General features: G+C 44.1%; 1 protein-coding gene across 1 annotated transcript; it reads right to left on the reverse strand.

Annotated features, from left to right (window-relative positions):
- Nucleotides 1–8388: 8388 nt before the first annotated feature.
- On the reverse strand, nt 8389–20371 carry trmt10b (tRNA methyltransferase 10B). Its single transcript, XM_051719414.1, has 8 exons — nt 19770–20371; nt 19571–19676; nt 18420–18547; nt 18124–18276; nt 17006–17084; nt 11588–11655; nt 9536–9659; nt 8389–9434 (listed from the first exon to the last, which is right to left on the reverse strand). The coding sequence occupies exons 1-8, from the start codon at nt 19917–19919 to the stop codon at nt 9298–9300; spliced, it is 945 nt and encodes a 314-aa protein (XP_051575374.1). The 5' UTR covers nt 19920–20371; the 3' UTR covers nt 8389–9297.
- Between the last annotated feature and the right edge of the window lie 401 nt (nt 20372–20772).

The raw sequence follows: 20772 nt of genomic DNA on the forward strand, positions 1-20772 counted from the left end.
CCTCCTGTTGCACCATGGGGACCATGGAGAAATTGCAATTCTTTTTTCTTTTTTTTTTTTTTTTTTTGTAATAGCTTCGTGTGCGAACAGCATGTCCAATATTAACCTTCTTTTTGTAATAGCTTTTTTGTTAAAGGACATAGAGACATGAAAAATAGAAGAGGACAGTGCGCAACTTTCACAACCATTCGTTTTAACCCCTAGTGGTTGTATAGGGAACTGCATGCCGAAAATCACCTTTCTTTTTGTAATAGCTTTTTTGCTGAAGGAGATAGAAGCACAAAACCAACGTCATTCAGTAGAGGAGGACAGTGCGCAACTTTCAAAATCTTTCGTTTTACCCCTAGTGATTGAATAGGGAACTGCATGCCCAAAATTAACTTTCTTTTTGTAATAGCATTTTTGTTGAAGGAGATAGAGACACGAAACGTCATGGTTACTTTCGTAACCTCCGTTCCCTGATGGAGGGAACGAGACGTTGTGTTGATGTAGTGACACTAGGGGTCACTCTTGAGAGCCCCAAACACCTCTGATATTTTTTAAAAGGCCAATGAGAATTGGCGAGTGGAATTTGCATGCCACTCCCCCGGACATTCAGGTATAAAAGGAGCTGGTGTGCAACCACTCATTTAGGTTTTGTGCTGAGGAGCCGAGATAAGGTCCTGGCCATTTCAGCAGGTAGTTCAGCATTGTGGCAAGAGGGACACAGCGTCTCGTTCCCTCCATCAGGGAACGGAGGTTACGAAAGTAACCATGATGTTCCCTATCTGTCACTCACTCGACGTTGTGTCGATGTAGTGACACTAGGGGTCCCTATACAAAATGCCACAACTAACTGAACAGTGTTACGCGAAGTGCCGATGTGTGATGGGCAGACTGCTGTGTGCCTCGTAGCCAGTGCACCAGGCCATCATGTAACCTCCCCCAATGCTCTTTATGAGTGTCGAACAGTCCTTCAGGAACAAGTCGACTGCCCAACGAATAGGTGGACTGGCTAACCCAGCCGAGGCCTCTTTTCCTTCTCTTTTCTCCCCAAAAAGAGTGGAATTTGTTAACTGACTGTGAGCCCTAAGTGTCTACGTCGGGGGGGGGGTGTCACTCACAAGGGGAAGATATCACGGAGACCACACCCTGCCCCAAAGGGGGGGGGGGGGATTTTGAGTGGAAATATGTCACATGGTCTTTACCGAGCCTTGTCGGAAGTATGTCATGTGGAGAGGTCCCATGGTAGGTCCTACCCAAAGGGGGAGGAGTTTCTACAAAGCATGGTGACCGGGGGCAGAGGGGCCCCTGCCCAAGGAAGATGCAGTTTACCAACAGGGAAACGATTTTGCAGAAAATATCACATGGGGTTGCCTTCAGGGGAACCATCGCATGCGGAGCACCTACTTCAGTACAGGGCCTCATTAGCACGCTTACTTATCCGGCAGCGAGTTTCTCTGCAAACTCGACTGCTGCAGGGCTAAGGAGGAAAGTCATCCAGGGATCACAGTCTGTGAACACTACTGGGAGTCAAGAGCTCTCGTCTTACCCTCAAGGGAGGGTAAAGGTGCTATGCGCAAGCGGTACACCCGGCCAGTTGTCCCGGAACTTACCTGCTCGTGCCTGCCACTACTCGGGGCGAGACCGGCTCAACCCGGAGATTGTAGAACCTCACAAAGGTATTAGGTGCTGCCCAGTCCGCTGCTCTGCAGATGTCTGCCAAAGAGGTGCCACTGGCCAGGGCCCAGGAGGCCGCCACACTCCTGGTAGAGTGGGCTCGTAACCCCGCAAGGGGTGGCATGTCCTGAGCCTGATATGCCATTGTGATGGCGTCAATGACCCAGTGGGTGATCCTCTGTTTGGAGACAGTGCTTCCTTTCCTCCGTCCACCAAAGTATACAAAGAACTGCTCGGAGCTTCTAAAGCTCTGCGTGCGATCCAAATAGATGCATAAAGCTCGCACCAGACACAGCAACGCCAAGGCTGGGTCTGCCTCCTCCTGGGGCAGCGCTTGCAGGTTCACCACCTGATCCCTAAAAGGGGTCATGGGAACCTTGTTCACATAGCCTGGTTGGGGTCTCAGGATCACGTGAGAGTAACCCGGACCGAACTCCAGGCATGATTCGCTAACAGAGAAAGCCTGCAGGTCCCCTACCCTTATGATGGAATTGAGCACAGTCAGGATGGCAGTCTTCAAAGAGAGTGCCTTAAGCTCAGCTGACTCCAAGGGCTCAAAGGGAGCTCCCTGTAGACACCGAAGGACTACAGAGAGGTCCCACGAGGGGACGAGGCACAGTCTGGAGGGATTCAACCTCCTAGCGCCTCTCAGGAACCTGATGTACTTCCCCAAGTACTTACCATCTACTGCATCGTGATGAGCCGAAATAGCAGCTACATACACCTTCAGGGTGGAGGGGCACAGCCACCCCTCCAGCCTCTCCTGCAGGAAGGAAAGCACCGATCTGACTGCGCATCTCTGGGGGTCTTCGCATCGGGAAAAACACCACTTAGTGAACAGATGCCACTTCAAGGCATACAGGCGCCTCGTAGAGTGATCGTGTCTACCACCGCGGGTGGTAGGCCAATTAGGTCTTCTGCATCCCATCCAAGGGCCAGATGTGGAGATTCCAGAGGTCTGGTCGTGGGTGCCAGATGGTGCCCCGTCCCTGAGAAAGAAGGTCCTTCCTCAGGGGAATTCGCCAGTGGGTGGCTGTCGCGAGGAATGTGAGATCCGAGAACCGAGTCTGCGTGGGCCAGTAGGTTGCTATTAGGATGACCTGCTCCTCGTCCTCCCTGACCAGTGTTATGATCGCCAGACAGGTGATTTTGAGGGGTTGGAAGTCGGCTGGAGCACCCCCATTTCAGGAGTGGTGCTCGGAGATGGGGAGGGTGGCGGCTGTAGAAGAAGGGTCATATAGAAGACTGGGGAATTTAGATTTGTTTGTTGGGAAATGGGGTAGATACTTGCCGTTCTTGGAGGGTTCTCGGGGTGGATCAGTGGAGAGAGAGGGGTAGTTATTAATGTGTGATTTTTATAATTTTTTTTTTAGTTGTTTTGTTTTTGTTTGCTTTTGTATGTGCTCATGTATGACCACAGGGGTGTTTGTTGAGGGTTGGCGAGGGGTGGTAGTGTGTGTTAAAAGTTGATTCTGTGTATTTATTTTAGATTTCTGTGTTTGAATAAAAACGTTAATCATAAAAAAAAACTCCTTACAAACCCCCACTTTAATACTCAGAAATCTCTTACTATAACCTCTACGTCTGAGGGCTTTAAAAAGTGCCAATGTTGCTGCCTCTTCAAAATCTTCTGGTTGGGAACAAATTCTATGAAATCGGATCAATTGAGATTTACAATTCCCTATCTGTCACTCACTCGACATTGTGTCGATGTAGTGACACTAGGGGTCACTCTTGGGAGAGTTTGGAGACTCCACCCTAAGGTGTTCCAGCTGATTTGGAGTCGATTCGGTCGAGCACAGGTAGACCTGTTTGCTTCCCGGGAATCCTCCCACTGCCTGCTTCGGTATGCCCTGACCGAGGCACCCCTCAGTACAGATGCGCTGGCACACAGCTGGCCCCCTGGACTATGCAAATATGCATTTCCCCCAGTGAGCCTACTTGCACAGACCCTGTGCAAGGTTAGGACCCAATCCTCCACATGTTTATTCCCCACATTGATGACCACCCCATCTCCCAAAATACAGAGTCTGGGGCAGAACGAAACCCAAGTGCCCAAGACATCACATACAAAACTCTGAACCCTCAACCAAAACCCTTGGATCTTAACACACCCCCAAAAATCTTGGGTTGTGTCTCCATCCTCCGATTGACACCAGCAGGTGGGTGTGTCTTTAAGACCAAGCCTATACAATCTAGAGGGGGTCCAGTAGAATCTATGTAAAATCTGGAATTGCATAAGGCGAACCTTTGCATCTCTAGAAACAGACTTGACATTATTTAGAATCCTAGCCCACACTCCCTCCTCCAATATCAAGTTTAAATCTTTCTCCCATAATCTCTTGACAGAAGTTAGATCTCCGTCCCCCAGACTCTGAATTAACAGGGAGTAATACACTGATGCCTCATGACCTTTTCCAAAAGCAGTAATCACCTCTCCCAGAGTATCTGCTGCTTTAGGGGGGGTGTATGCTACTCCCAAAAACAATACAGAGCAGGTGGCGCAGCTGTAAATACCTATAGATCTGGGAATCCCAAAATGTTGAACCAAATTTTCAAAAGATCTCAACACTCCACTCTCATATAGGTCACCGAGTGTAGTAACCCCCCTCACAATCCACTCTGACCAGCAGAAAGGGGACTTATTAATACATAATTTTGAGTTCAGCCATATGCTTGAGGCAATATTAAAATAAATATCCGAATTAAACACTCTGGACACTTTAGTCCATACTGAGTGCAAATGCGAGATAACAGGGTGTAACTTAACTTCTCCGATTAGTTTGATAGAAAGGCTTTGCAATGGCGAAATAGGGGCAAGAACTTCCTGCTCAATACAAAACCAGGGAGGGGCTCTCACAGGTGGAAGCGACCAATGAGCCAAATGTCTAAGACCGAATGCATAATAATAAAACAAAATCTTGGGTAGGCCTATCCCACCTTTGTCAATCGGCCTATGTAACTTATTAAAATGTAATCTAATGTAATCTAAAATGTAATGATGCCCACATTGCTCGAAAACCTTTTTATTAAGGGATCAAAATGAACTCTAAATAAATCAGACAAATTTGCTGGGAATAAAATGCCCAAATACTTAATGCCCTGTTTGGGCCACTGGAAGGCACCCGGCTGGAAAGCTGTTACTGGGCAGTACGCTGTCAGAGCCAAAGCTTCGGATTTAGACCAATTAACTCTATATCCTGAGAACTTAGAAAAGGAATTAATAATTCTATGGAGGCAAGGCATAGATTTAGTGGGGTTGTAGACGAATAATAAAATATAATCTGCGTAAAGCAAAAGTTTATGCGCCACACCTCCCATCACCACCCCTGGAAAATCATCTTCCCTTCTTTTCGTGGCTGCTAATGATTCCAGGGCAAGATAGAACAATAATAGGGAAAGAGGGCAACCCTATCGGGTGCCCTTATCAAGAGTAAAATAATCTGAAATTAATCCATTTGTTTGTACCACTGCTACCAGGTGTCTGAGGAGACAAAATTATATAACAGAAAGAAATCTATAAAACAAACTCCAGCCAATAGGCAGAATAAACACAAAGAATGTGTAGATTAATTCACAAAACTGTCTCGAAGGTGTGTTCCTCCACAAAACAAGCTCCTGCCATGAGTGGAACCAGCACAGAAAAAGAAAAAAGATTCAGTTCAGTTTCCTCAGGCAGTCAAACGAATATTCAGTGAACCAGCTGTTCATGAGTGCAGCAGATGACCTAATCCTTCCAATGTCCTGCAAAAAATACTCCACAAAACAAACTCCAGCCAATAGGAGGCATACACATGGAACATGCAGATTCATCCACAACTGTCCCAAAAGAGTGTTATTCCACAAAACAAACTCAAGCCACTAGGCGGAACCAGCACAAAAAGAAACAAAAAAGGTGCCTAGCTTCCTCAGATGATCAAGTGAATGTTCAGTGAGTCAAGCTCACTTGGGAGCAATGTGAGAAACACACCATGACTTCCTCATTCCATTGACTTTATGAAAGACATTGCTTATTGTGGGCATATAAATATTTTGCGGCCATTCTTAGTATCTATTCTCAATTTGGCTGGGAACATCAGTGCAAAAGTGACCTTCCGTTGATGTAAGAGTTTCTTGCATTCTGTCAATGCAAAAGTCATGTTCAGGAATACCAACAATTCGGACGTTGTTTCACCAATTATGATTCTCAAGGTCTTCCAGGTTTTCCCAAATGCGTTCCAAATCTACTTGGGTCGCTAGTGGATTAGCAGCAAATTCCCTCTCCGATGACTCCAGAGAATTCATCCGTTTCTCATTGTCCCCGATTCTTGTAACCAACTCAGAGAATTTCGTCTCCATCGCAGTGATCGATCGACGTATTACAGCAAGATCCTCCAAGTCCGCCACGACCTTCGCCAGCATTACAGACATGCTCGACAGTTGCCGTTGAATCTCTCCCGCCGCATCGTCCAAACTGAGTCCCTGTCTGCGGCCCTGTCTGGGGTATCAGCTTGAGCACATAAGTGTCTTTTAATATCTCCAGAGTCTGAGGATTTTGACTTCTTTGACATGTTGACTCAATAGAACAGTTACGTAACAGGGTGTATCGAATCTCACCGGTTTAAGACACAAAAAGAATTAAAAACTAGCAAAGTGCGCAGAGCTCACTGTTCACACGTCCGACCCCCGCATGGTGCCACGCGACTATCCTTGTAGGGAGTTTAATGTAAACAGAAGTTACATGAATGTCCCAAAGGATATTAAAAAGGGAGCATATTTGATTGGTTAGTTTATTTTCACAAATGGCTGGGAAACTGAATTCCACCCATAAGACCCATTTTCAGCAGTCACAGGACAGACACAAAGCTTTGAGACCCTTTAAGGTTATAGCAGCATTTAGAAGAAATCGAAATTTAAAAGATATATTAGTGCATGCCCGATTTATACAACATTCTGCTTCTAAACCTAAGTTTCTATCTTGGCATCTTCATTTTAAATCCAGTAATTTTGTTTTTAACAAATATTTGTACTTGGGGAGTCCCATTTTACAAATTTTACATTGCAAATTTGCAATGTTTTTTATGTTATAGTTTATGAAGTGTGGGAAATTATACATAGGTGAAACAAAGCACACCATACAGTTCGTTTAAAACGACATTTATATCAGGTGGGTCGCCAGGAGCCGGACAAAGTATTATGTTCTCATTTTAGAGAACATTCAGTTGCAAACCTTAAGATTTTAGGCCTAGAAAGTAATCGACTGTGGTTAACTCAACAGTGAAAGAAGAAGGTGATGTACAGGATTAAAAAATTAAGAACAGTACAACCCAAAGATATTAATAGAATATAGTTCTAGAATGGTTTTGGTAAGGCTTCTGGCTAATTTTAACTATACCCCTTTTTACTGATATTATACATTTTTTAGTCCGGGATTCCATCCCTATACTGACCCTATATATCTTTAATAGTCCCTTGTCATAAGAATAACATTTAGGGACTTTTATTTTGAAAAGGAAAAATTCCTCTTTTTTTTCATGTTATTATTTATTTAATTATTTCCTCCCAGGAATGCATTAAGCATGTCCTTCAAAAGAATGTGTGCCAGAGCATGTCTGTAAATTCAGACCTTTTAAAAATCTGTCTGTTTGTCTGTCTGTCCACACACAGACACACAAAAGTAAGCGTGAACAAACACTATTTATCTATTACTCAATCATTTATTTATTTTATTTCATTAGAAATAAATGCTTTAATTAAGGAGATTAAGCTTAAAAAAGTTACATTCAGATTCAACTGTTTTGACCAATTTTTTAAATCCACAATTTCACACATGAGAATCATATCTGACTCAGTTCTTCAAGCTATTGCTCTCCTTGCTGAGAGTAGCATGAGTCTCCACCTGCTGGGAGTCTTCGCGGTGTCACGCACAACGTGATAAAATGCGCGGAGTGTTTCAGAAGCGGAGGCAACTGAGAACTGTCCTACGCCACCCGGATTGAGGTGAGTAACCGCGCCACCACGAGGACCTACTGAGTAGTGGGAATTGGGCATTCCAAATTGAGAGAAAAGGGATTAAATAAATAAATAAATAAAAAGTGCAAAACAATATAGAGTCAAACTATTTCATATTAATTAATAAAACATTTGGTAATAGAATGATGGCTTTTTTATTTTTTACTTTTAAATAAAGGGACATTTTTTTTTTAATTATTTTTTTTACCATGTTTTGATAATGATCCATGGATTTATTAATGTTTTGGGACTAGTGCACTTGTCAGCAGATGTTTAGGGAATCTGTATTTGGAAACACGAATTTATTTAGTACAAATAGATGTAAAAACATTGAACAAAATAACTTGAAATACCAACAGTCCTTTCAGATGAAAAACTATCTTCTACTTTTCATTGGGTAGCTTTGAGGAGTCATTGCTTGTATTAAAGCCACACTAGCTACTTTACCTTTTTTTTTTTTTTTTTTTTTTTTCACAGTTTGATTTCATAAAAACATTTTTTTTTTAAACGGCCATACATTTGAACTTTTTATTAAACAATAGAAATATACACGTATAAAGGCAATTCTCATGAATAAACAGTATGTCAAAATTAGTACCTCGATACAAAGGTAGGCTATTGACAAAATTGATATGAGACAAAATACAAATGGAACAAAACCAATTTTCAGGTTTGTTTATTTTAAATATATCTTAAGGATGGAAAATAGTTACACATAAGATATTTTAACGTAATGTTATGTTTAAAAGACATAAGACAGAGCACTGGTGTTTAAGTCCGATCTACAACACGCTTGTGCTTATGGTTCCGGGATGGGAAATAACTTTGCAGTTACATATTGCAGCCGCTAGGTAACTCTGTTGTTCAACCGAATAGTGATGGATACGTAATTTAATTTATTTTCTTAATGTAGAATTCATTATAGTATAATATACACGTTAAGCAAATACTATATTAAAATAACTCTGTGTAAATATTACTTTAATTGAAATATGGTTTAGTTAAACTGAAATTTTCCATCAGTTAAAAAAAAAAACATCTTAAATTGATAGTTTCTCATTGAAAATACCAACAACATTATTTTCTGGGGCTTTTGAACCTTTAATCACATCTTATGCTCAAGATGTCCTCTGGCACTGGATGCTAATTGGCTTTGCCATACAGTAGAACAGCTGTATTTAACAAACCAAAAAACCTACACATAAAAAAAAGCTAGACTTTTCAATAACTTCAACAAAAAATATGTTTAAAATAACATAACTACATTCATTATCAAATGTTCATTCAAATAATTGAGGCCCATCTCCAGGCAACTCTTAGATTTACCTGTTGCATCAGGTGTGACAACAATAACAGAATAACAGTGTTATGGTCCAGTCGCTTTATTTAATGCTATTACACATCGGCACAGTTTTGTGATTGTTTGTTTAGAAACAAATTTCAGAGACAACTGAATTGGAGCAATTAAAAACAGAGCAAAAATGGTACACAAAAGATGCAGGGAAAGTATTTTGAATATTATCTACAATTAGCCCAACAAACAGGCAACTTGGTGAAGCATAAACTTGTCTAATATAGATTACACTGTCATTTAATATCGGTCAAGGCCCCATAAATTCAGTGAACCCAAAGCCAGTCTGCTCTGGCTTACAGCTCCTCCGGAGAGTTGATCCTGTTTGGAGACGCTTCAGACGCCACCATGTAACCCTTTCCAGGTGGAATACCAGCGGCAAGTGCTTTAGTCCAATCTTTGGTGTCACAAAAAATCAGCAAGATTTCAAGCACTGAAAATTAGACACAGGGAATTAAACAGGATATTTCAATAAGGGACGAGAAAAATTATTCTTTCAGGAGTGTAAATACTGAAGTCTGCTGAAGTTAACACCTTGGTTGATGGCTAAGATTTTGGAGTGGAAGTTTTTGGGGTTGGATCTCTTCACCATGTATTCGTCAATAGGCAGTCTCGCCATGCGGACGCCAAGCTCTTTCGCCCTTGTGTAGCTCATTTTCTGTTAAAGACAACATCATTCAGATCTTGTTATTAATGGCTTTAGGCGGCAGTACGGAGACTTGCTACTGCTAGAACATAAACTGATGAGCCAAAACATTATGACCACTCACAGTTGAAGCGAAAAACGCTGATCACCTCCTAACAAGGCCACATGTCTGGGTAGGTTAGATGGTAAGCGAACAATCGGTTCTCGTAGTCAACATGTTGAATGCAGGAGAAGTGGGCAGGATTAAAGACCTGAGCGAGATGCCCTTGCCAGACAACTGGGTCAGAGCATCTCTGAAATGGCAAGGCTTGTGGGGTGCTCCCGGTAAGCAGTGGCGTGAGGGCAACAAAGTCTATCCCATCTGGTCCAAACTGACAGAAGGTCTACTGTGGCACAAATCACAGAAAAGTTTAATGATAGTTACGGGAGGAATGTGTCACAACACACAGTGTATCGCAACCTGATGCGTAGCCGCAGACCAATCAGAGTGCCCATGATGACCACTGTCCACCGTCGAAAGCACCTACAATGGGCACGTGAGCATCTGGACCTTGAAGCAGTGGAAGAAGGTCGCCTGGTCCGATGAGACCCCTTTTCTTTTACATCACGTGGACAGCCGTGTACATGTGTGCCGTTAACCTGGGTAAGTGATGGCACCAGGATGCACTGTGGGAAGACGACAAGCCGGTGGAGGGAATGTGATGCTCTGGAAAATGTTCAGCTGGGAAACCCTGGGTCCGGCCATTTATGTGGACATCAATTCGACACGTGCCACCCACCTAAACATTGTTGCAGACCAGGTACATCCCTTTATGGCAATGGTATTCCCTGATGGCAGTGGCCTCTTTCAGCAGGATAATGTGCCCTGCCACTCAGCACACATTGTTCAGGAATGGTTTGAGGAACATGATGAAGAGTTCAAGGTGTTGCCCTAGCCTCCAATTTCCCGATCCACAGCGGTTCCACCTCGCAACTTACGGGACTTGAAGGATCTGCTGCTAATGTCTTGGTGCCAGACACCACAGGACACCTTCAGGGGTCTTGAAGAGTCCATGACTTGGCGGATCTATGCTGTTTTGGCAGAACGTGGAGGACCAACAGTATATTAGGCGGGTGGTCATAAAAGTTTTGGCTCATCGGTGTACACAGACATACTGAGTTCAACATGTATGACATGCAGCTGCACAATTACAAATAAATACAATGCCCATGTAGCAGATCTAGACAAGTGATGCTGGGGTGGTGGAGGGTTTCAGAGAAAACTCTCGCAGCACGCTGCAGAAAAACTGGCTCACTTGCAAACTAAGCATTTTTAAATGTTAGGCAAAGAGAAAGTACGCAAGTTGATAGGTCCTCAGGTAGCCAATCACCTTACTACATGTAAGCTGATTGGCTTGACCCATCACATGTGAGCAGGCTGACTGGCTAACAGGTAACAAGTTCAAAGCTATCGCCATTTAAAGTTTCATGCCTGAACTTTAGTCATTTGTTCTAAACTGATTTTGCACATTTCTTCAAACTAAGTCTCAAAACAATTAACACAACCATCTAAAAATGTTGTAATCGTTCAAAAACACTGCACACAAATTTCTCTGATCCAAGGTTTATGCTTTCAAAACAGTTAACACAGACAAATAAATTGATCTAAAGAGAACATTCTTGCCATTCATATTGTGGAACTTTATTATAAACATATATTTTTAAAACAGTATAATTGTGTGTCTATAGCTGAATAAGTTATGAATTCAATAGTGTGTGTGTTGATAGTTTTGGTGCAAGTATTTTTATTTTAATAAATGAATTATCAGAAAAGAACACAGAGCTTCATTATGAAGATAAACTGAACTGTTCAAAATTAAGAGTCTGTTTTGTCAGCTGTGTTAACTGTTTAGAGAGCATAGTATGTGAAAACGGTAAATGATAATGATATGGACTCTCACCTTTTGTATGCTTTCATCCACTAAACCTCCAAGGATATAAACTTTATCTTCCTCCACATGTTCTAAAGCTAAGAGACAGAAATCAAAACAGACAATATAAATCTATACAAGATCTAGTTTGATTTATTACAGCAGCACTGTCTAAAGGGGTATTTACACCGACAGCTATTTACAGCAAGTAAGGAAAAGGAAAGTCGTTTCTTTTCTTTGAAATAAAATGCACAGATAAACTGCGCACCGTAAGTATGCTCTATATAGGAATGTTTTATATATATAGCTAAGGTTAAGATAAGGTTAGTAAGCAATTTTATCAGACTGAAATCATGTTAATATAATGTTTATGTATAATGGCTATACTTTTGAAACAATGAGTATTTTAATGTTTATGGACAAGCACCATTCATTTACATTGTAAGTGCCTTAATGTAACCACTTTTTTTCTTTTTTTTTTTTTAAATAAATGAGTCAAAATGAATTTTGTGATTGACTGAATGCTGTAGCTTGAGCTTAACTTGTGAAGAACCCGGAATATTCCTTTAAAGGTGCACTCAGTAACTTTTAAAATTGTGTCATCTTGGACCTACAGTGACACCTAGTGGTGTGGATGCAGCATCATTCAAAATCAATAGTTCCCTATCTGTCACTCACTCAACGTTGTGTTGATGTAGTGACACTAGGGGTCACTCTTGGGAGCCCCAAACACCTCTGCTTTTTTGAAAAAAGGACAATGAGAATTGGCGAGTGGATGCCACTCCCCCGGACATACAGGTATAAAAGGAGCTGGTATGCAACCACTCTGAATTCATCTGCGAAGTTCATTCACCTCATCTGCTGGATTCTACGCCACATTTCAGCGGCTTTTCCCCCTCTGCACCCGTGGAGTGCAGAGAACGCCCCTGGGCGCTTTGGCAGAAACAACTAAAAGAGTATATTCTAAAAATTGTATATTTTCTTTCTAAAAGAGCGGCACACACAGAACGTCTTTTTAAAGATGCTTTTCCGTTTACCTGGTTGCGGTCGATATCTCTCCGCTTCTGATGGCCACGATTGCTGTCTTACGTGTCCGGGCACTACTCATTGAGAGAACATGACCATGGCAACGTTGTGGTCGCGGCTTGCTTTCGTAAGAACCTTCTACCTATGGGTTTGAGGCCGCATCTGTTAGCACTGGGGGCGATTTGGGGACATCAATGGGACCACCTCCGCCGGGTATCCCCCCACGGACCTCCCATTCCCCAGCATGTCGTTTGCCACAATCGGGCTCTCGCACGAGACCGCCGGCTAGTCTCAGCGTGAGTTCGACTTCTCGTTCGGAGTTCCGGAAGACGATGAGTTATCGAGCGCAGCATCAGAGAGCGGGCTCGTCCAGTCTGACACAGAGGCTTCGGCTGGGCTTCCTCCTTTGGGAACGGTCGCTCAGTCTCACGCCGACGCGGAAATGATGGACATGCTTTCCCGGGCGGCCGTGGGTGTCGGGCTAGAGTAGAACCCTCCACTCTCCCCTGAACCCTTGTGGCTCGACGACCGGTTCCTGTGCACGCCCCACCCCCGTTCTTTTCTTCCTGGAAGTGCATGAGGAGCTGACAAGATCGTGGGAGGCACCTTTTACTGCCCGGTCCTGGTCTTTCAGCTCCCCCGCTCTCACTACCCTCAATGGTGGAGCGGCCAGGGGGTATTCGGTGATCCTCCAGGTGGATAAGGTGCTCGCAGTGCACCGCCTCTGCCCTGCATGCCATGGCTCTCCTGCAAGTACACCAAACCAAGGTGCAAAAAAAGGAATGTACGAGGGTAGTTCTGACCCGGGATTGATGCAGGAACTGTGCTTGGTGACCGACATTGCTCTCCGGGCGATGAAGGTCACAGCGCAATCTCTCGGGCAGGCGATGTCCACCCTGGTTTTCCAGGAGCGCCACCTCTGGCTCAACTTGGTCTAGATGGGAGAGGCGGACAAGGCATGGTTTCTTGACGCCCCCATTTCCCAGGTTGGCCTGTTTGGCGACGCCGTCGAGGACTTTGCCCAGCAGTTCTTGGCGGTGAATAAGCAGATGGAGGTCTTACAACATATCCTGCCCCGGCGCGGCTTAAGACCCCACACCCTGTCTGCTCGTCGAACAAAGGCATCCTCCTGCAGCAACAACACTGGCTCCGCAGCAGCCCGCCCCCGTGGCCCGGCTCGGAGCCCTCCGCAGGAAGCAGATGCCACCTGTCTCGCGGCCAGCCGCCAAGAACCTGAGGAAGGCTTTGAAGCACCCCTGAGACAGACCACTCCATCCCCCGGTTGAGGGCCGGGAGGAGAATCTTTTGTCACCGCATACCCAGGAGGCTGCAGCACCCAAAAGCCTGACAACGAGACTCCCCCTACCCACTCCTCGGCCAATCTTATGGTGGGCGGCAGGAGCCAGGTAAGTGCTTCGATGTCCCTGGACTCAGCACGGCCATGGGGCTCGAATCCCTTCGATGTGGCACCTCGAGCTCCGCCCCGCCGCGAGGCTCCACCCACCGGTACGTCCAACGTGATCATACCCTTGGTCCCCCTCGCCTGGAGTTTGGACGCGTGGCTCGTGCTTTCCAACCCGTCGCGGTGGCTGACCCGGACCGTCTGACTCGCGATTCAGTTCGCCAGGCGCCCGCCCAGGTTCAGCAGCGTCCGCTTCACCTCGGTGAAGAGCGAGAACGCCGCTACTTTGCGTGCGGAGATCGCTACCCTTTTGCACAAGGGCACGATAGAGCCTGTCCCTCCAGCCTAGATGAAAGGGTTCTGCAACTCTTAATTCATCATACCGAAGAAAGGCAGTGGGTTGCGACCAATCCTGGACCTGTGAGTACTGAACCGGGCTTTGCACAGACTCCCGTTCAAGATGCTAATGCGAAAACACATTCTAGCGAGTGTCCGGCGTCAAGATTGCTCGTGGCGGTAGACCTGAAGGACACGTACTTTCACGTCTCGGTCTTCCCTCGACACAGACCCTTACTGCGGTTTGCCTTCAAAGGCCAGGCGTAAAAGTACAAGGTCCTCCCCTTCGGCCTGTCCCTGTCCCCTCGCATCTTCATGAAGGTCGCAGAGGCTGCCCTTGCCCCGCTAAGGGAAGTGGGTGTCCGCATCCTCTACTATCTCGATGACTGGCTAATCCTACCTGCACACACAGGGACCTCGTGCTCCGGCACCTCAGCTGACTGAGCTGGCTTCGGGTCAACTGGGAAAAGAGCAAGCTCTCCCTGGTTCAGAGCATCTCTTTTCTCGGTCTGGAGTTGGGCTCAGTCTCGATGACAGCGTGCCTCACGAACGAGCGCGCAGTTGGTGCTGAACTGTCTGAAGGCGTAGAACAGCGGTTACACTGAAACTTTTTCAGAGGCTCCAGGGGCATATGGCATCCTCAGCGGCGGCCACACCGCTCGGGTTGATGCATAAGAGACCGCTTCAGCACTGGCTTCAGACTCGAGTCCAGAGATGGGCATGGCGCCCCGGGACACATCGCGTGGCCATCACGTAGATCTGTTGCCCCCTCTTCAGCCCTTGGACCGACCTTGCATTTCTACGGGCAGGGGATCCCCTAGAGTAGGTCTCCAGGCGCGTCGTGGTTACAACAGACGCCTCCAAGACGGGCCGGGGCGCCGTATGCAACAGGCAAACAGCTGCTGGATCCTGGACTGGCCCAAGACTGCGTTGGCACATCAACTGCCTAGAGTTGTTGGCAGTACTGCTCGCCCTGCGGAGGTATCGGCAGTTGACACAGGGCAAGCACGTGTTGGTCCAGAAAGACAACACAGCAGACATCAACCTTCAAGGCAGTCTACACTCCCGTTGCATGTCACAACTCGCCCGCCATCTCCTCCTCTGGAGTCAGCAGCGCCTCAAATCGCTACGAGCCACTCACATCCCGGGCGACCTCAACACCGCAACGGATGCGCTGTCACGTCAGGTTACCTGGGAGAGTGGAGACTCCACCCTCAGGTGGTCCAGCTGATTTGGAGTCAATTCGGTCGAGCACAGGTAGACCTGTTTGCTTCCCGGGAATCCTCCCACTGCCTGCTTTGGTAAGCCCTGATCGGTATAGATGCGCAGGCACACAGCTGGCCCCCTGGACTACGCAAATAAGCATTTCCCCCAGTGAGCCTACTTGCACAGACCCTGTGTAAGGTCAGGGAGGACGAGGAGCAGGTCGTCCTAGTAGCACCCTACTGGCCCACCCAGACGTGGTTCTCGGATCTCACGCTCCTCGCGACAGCCCCTCCGGCGAATTCCCCTGAGGAAGGGCCTTCTTTCTCAGGTACAGGGCACCATATGGCACCCGCGACCATACCTCTGGAATTTCCACATCTGGCCCCTGGACGGGACGCGGAAGACCTAAGTGGCCTCCGGTGGTAGACACGATCACTCAGGCTAGGGCTCCCTATACAAGGCACCTGTATGCCTTGAAGTGACCATGTGACGTATTCCACTCAAAATACCCCCCCCCCTTTTTGGGCGGGGTGTGGTCTCCGCGGTGTCTTCCCCTTGGGAGGGATACCCCCCAACGCAGACACTTATGGCTCCCAGTCAGTTAACAAATTCCACTCTTTTTGTGGAGAAAAGAGAGGGAAAAGAGGCCTCGGCTGGGCTAGCCTGTCCCTATAGTTGGGCAGTCAACTTGTTCCTGACTTGTTCCTCGACACTCATAAGAGTGTTGGAGGAGGGTATGTGACGGCCTAATGCGCTGCCTACGAGGCACACAGCGGTCTGCCCATCACACACCACGTAACACAGTTCAGATAGTTGTGATGTTTTGTATAGGGACCCCTAGTGTCACTACATCGACACAACATCGAGTGAGTGACAGATAGGGAACGTCATGGTTACTTTCGTAACCTCCGGTCCCTGATGGAGGGAACGAGATGTTGTGTCCCTCTTGCCACAATGCTGAAATACCCGCTGAAATGGCCGGGACCTGGTCTCAGCTCCTCAGCACAAAACCTGAATGATTGGTTGCATACCAGCTCCTTTTATACCCGTATGTCCACGGGAGTGGCATGCAAATTCCACTCGCCAATTCTCAATGGCCTTTTTTCAAAAAAGCAGAGGTGTTTGGGGCTCCCAAGAGTGACCCCTAGTTTCACTACATCGACACAACGTCTTATTCCCTCCATCAGGGAACGGAGGTTACGAAAGTAACCATGACATTTTTAGTTGCAGATGTATTATGTAGAATTGAGCTGGTCATGTGATTCTAACATGGCAGCCCCAATAAGAAGACCCTCTCCATGTACCATGTAGAACAGCTTTTATATGGTTACTGATATGAGAGTCTTCATGTCATGTGATTGCTCATGATTTTATACCCATGTTACAAAATTAATTTCTTTAAGAGTAAAACATTTTTAAAAAGGCAAATATTACTGAGTGCACCTTTAAATGCAATGTACAGTATGACAGATATGAACCTTCACTTGCATCTGGGGTTAAATACATCAAATCTTCAGAGGGAAACAGATTGAACCAGCTCTCTTCAGTCACATCAATCTGTCAAATACAGAGATGGTGGTAATTCATTATATCAAAACTATACACTAAAATGGTCAAAAGTATGCAGTCACTCCCTTTTTAATAACAGGTTTGGCTATTCCAGTCATTTCTGTGATGACAAATTTTAAATGGATAGTTACTCCCACTTTTTTTTTACTATAAATATATATATTTTTACCATAGTACTATTTTACTACAAATCTACTTCTAAACAGTCCTCCTATGCGCAGTCACAAAAGTTCTTCTTTGATTTTTGGTGATTCACATTCTTTGTGCATATCGCCACCTACTGGGCTGTTGTGCAAATAGGTTTTATTTATCCTTTATCCTTTCCCCTCCCTACCCAGTAGGTGGCGATATGCACGAAGAATGTGAATCACCAAAAATAATAAGAAATCTCCTGAATGTGCATACAAGGTCTGTTTGAAAGTAGATTTATAGTATAAAATGACTTAAATATTGATATCTTTCTCACCCACACTTATCATATCGCTTTTGAAGATATTAATTTAACCACTGGAGTCATATGGATTACTTTTATGTTTCCTTTATGTGATATTTGGAGCTACAAAATCTGATCACCATTCACTTGAGATATTCTTCTAAATATCTTTGAGTTCTGCAGAATAAAGGAAGTCATACACATCTGGGATGGCACGAGGGTGAGTAAATGATGAGAGAATTTTCATTTTTGGGTGAACTATCCCTTTAATATGAAGGCATACAATGACATTCTAGATAATTGCTTTCAACTTGATTGACCTGCACAAAGCCTAGACCTGAACCCCACTGAACACCTTTGGGATGAACTGGGATGCTAACTGTGTGTCAGGCCCCATCGCCGATCATCAGTGCAACAAAGGGATGGATTATACCCCATGCTATTGAAATAGTATGATCAACAATACTAAAACCATCAGTGAGGTCAGGCACTTGCAAAATGTGCGGACAGTCAGTCCTAAAGTCCAGATTTGAAAAACAAACTTGTTTTGTGTGCAGTGTGAACCAAGCCACAGACATTTCAGGACTGTCTAACCGAATAATTCAGGAAGCCGTCATTCATCCTAACGCATTCTTTATACAGCAGACTGTCCTCCTTTAACTCCGTCAGGAAAAGGTGGAATGGCCGTATGGATTTCTTATTGGATCCATAGAGGCGCCTGATCTGACCTGCGAGACGGCTGATTTCCTATAAGAGAAAAGTACACATTTATGACAAGGTAGGAATTGTCATGATCGTGGTAAGGTATCAATACGTCAAGTTTCACAAAAACTCAGGAAATTGTGCATGTAAAGCATATTGTGTTTCTGTTGTGGTTTTGTAAAGCTCACTTTGTGTGACATGCAGTCAGTCATGCTCAGATCCACACACAGGCGTGGTCCTGCACCTCTGGCCTCTTCTAGTCTCTCTTTAGTAATCGCTTTAATGACGCGTTTACTGAGCTTGGGCCCAGAAGTATCTGGCATTAAAGGAAATTTTTTAATGTTAATACTGTTTAATTATTGTTAAGTATACACACAATATAAACAATGAAATTATATTTATCATCATTGATCATCTAATTGTTGTTGGGTCATTCCTGTTTTGCAGTACCATACACGGTCAAAAAAAATAAAATAATTATATATATATATATATATATATATATATATATATATATATATATATATATATATATATAAAACACTTAAAGGAATAGTTTACCCAAAGTTGTGACAGTATGCTAAAAGTAAACTGATATGATTTTCACCTTTTAAATGCGAGTTTAATATTTACTCACCCTCATGCCACCCCAGATGTGTATGACTTTCTTTCTTCTGCTGAACACAAACAAGATTTTTAGAAGAATATCTCAGCTCTGTAGGTCCATTCAATGCAAGTGAATGGTGGCCAGATCTGTGAAGGTCCAAAACGCACATAAAGGGAGCATAAAAGTAATCCACACTACTCCAGTGGTTTAATCCATATCTTCAGAAGCGATATGATAGGTGTGTGTGAGAAACAACTCAATATTTAAGTCTAGAATTTACTATAAATTCTCCTCCCTGCCCAGTAGTTGGCGATATGCACGAAGAATACGAATCGCCAAAAACAAAAGAACAACAACACGGAAGTAAAAGTGTAGATTGATAGTCAAAAGCTACTTAAATATTGAACTTTTTCTCACCCACACCTATCATATCACTTCTGAAGACATGGATTTAACCATGTGTATCTTTTGGATTACTTTTATGCTGCCATTATGTGTTTTTTTTACCCTGCTGCCTTGCACTGCATGGACCTACATAGCTGAGATATTTTTCAAAATATCTTCGTTTGTGTTCAGAAAAAGAAAGAAAGTCATACACATCTGGGATGGCATGCGGGTGAGTAAATGATGAGAGAATTTTCATTTTTGGGTGAACTATCCCTTTAAGATTTACTGCATAGCATGAGTGACCCTGTTATGTAACAGCATGCATTAAAGGGAAAGAGAGATCACCTTTATTTCGGCAGTTAAACTTCTTTCTCTGTTTCTCCTCTTTTCGTTTGCTTTTCTTCGCCTCCAGCCTTCTTTCCCAGTTGCGTTGCTTCCGCATGACATTTTTCTGCAGAGGTAATAAAATAAGTGACACACTAGGGTGTTATCTCAACAATATGGCTCATCCTCAACATCACCACGATAACGAAACATATCTTACAGAACACGTGGTTTCCTGTCTGTCAGCACACACGGAGTCGAGCTCCACATCGATGTGCAGAAAGTCCAATAAATCCGTGATCGTCACGTCATTTGGTTTCATCCGCTCATCTTCATGGTAACAGCTTTCGTGGTGTGTTTCTCCTTCCATTTGGTTTATTTATAATGTGAGATGAACCAATATTTCCTCACAGTGAGATCCAGACAAACTAAAATCCTTTATGTTCGCCGTTTTATGGGCGCATGTTATCATCGCCAGCAAGATACATGAGAAAATGACTAAACGAGAAAATGAATCAAGCACCGCTTACATGGAAAATGATAGTATTCTTACGATGTGGTGCCAGGCACATAAGCAACGAATAACTTATATAAATAGATAAAAGTAATAGTAATCGTAAGAAGAGAACTCGTTGGTGTCTCTTAAGTAATCACTAATGGTGTGACGTTCGCCACCGGCACCGAGGCTTCGAAGCTCGTATAAAAAGAAAACATCTCACGGTGAAGCACTTTACGGGAGGTTGATTGGTTTTGCCTTAACCATGTGATCTGTGACGTCCGAAGCTTCGTTTCCGCACACAACCACGTGACTGCTTCGTATTCCGAATCAAAAATAGCGCGAATCCCTTGCGCAGGTTTCGAGTGTCATGCACTGAGACAGTGAAACAGAGGGTGAGTTCTTTTGAATTGTTAGCATGGAACAAGCCAAGAAAAGAGACAGCATTTTCAGGTGATGTCAACAAATAAAGTAAGTTTAATAATATCAAGAATTATAATAATAACATCAATAGTAATATTAATAAGAATCATACGATTTGATAAGAATAAATCATAATAAGAATAACTATATAAATGTGTAATTATGTGTATATTCAATATGTAATAAGCATATATTATAAATATATAATGTAAATAATATATTATAAGCATATATTATGTAAATATATTACATAATATGAAAATATTACATGTACTCAATGTAATACATGTGGGCTTCTTCTGTA

This window comes from Myxocyprinus asiaticus, chromosome 2 (assembly GCF_019703515.2).
Source record: "Myxocyprinus asiaticus isolate MX2 ecotype Aquarium Trade chromosome 2, UBuf_Myxa_2, whole genome shotgun sequence".
Lineage (NCBI taxonomy): Eukaryota > Metazoa > Chordata > Actinopteri > Cypriniformes > Catostomidae > Myxocyprinus > Myxocyprinus asiaticus.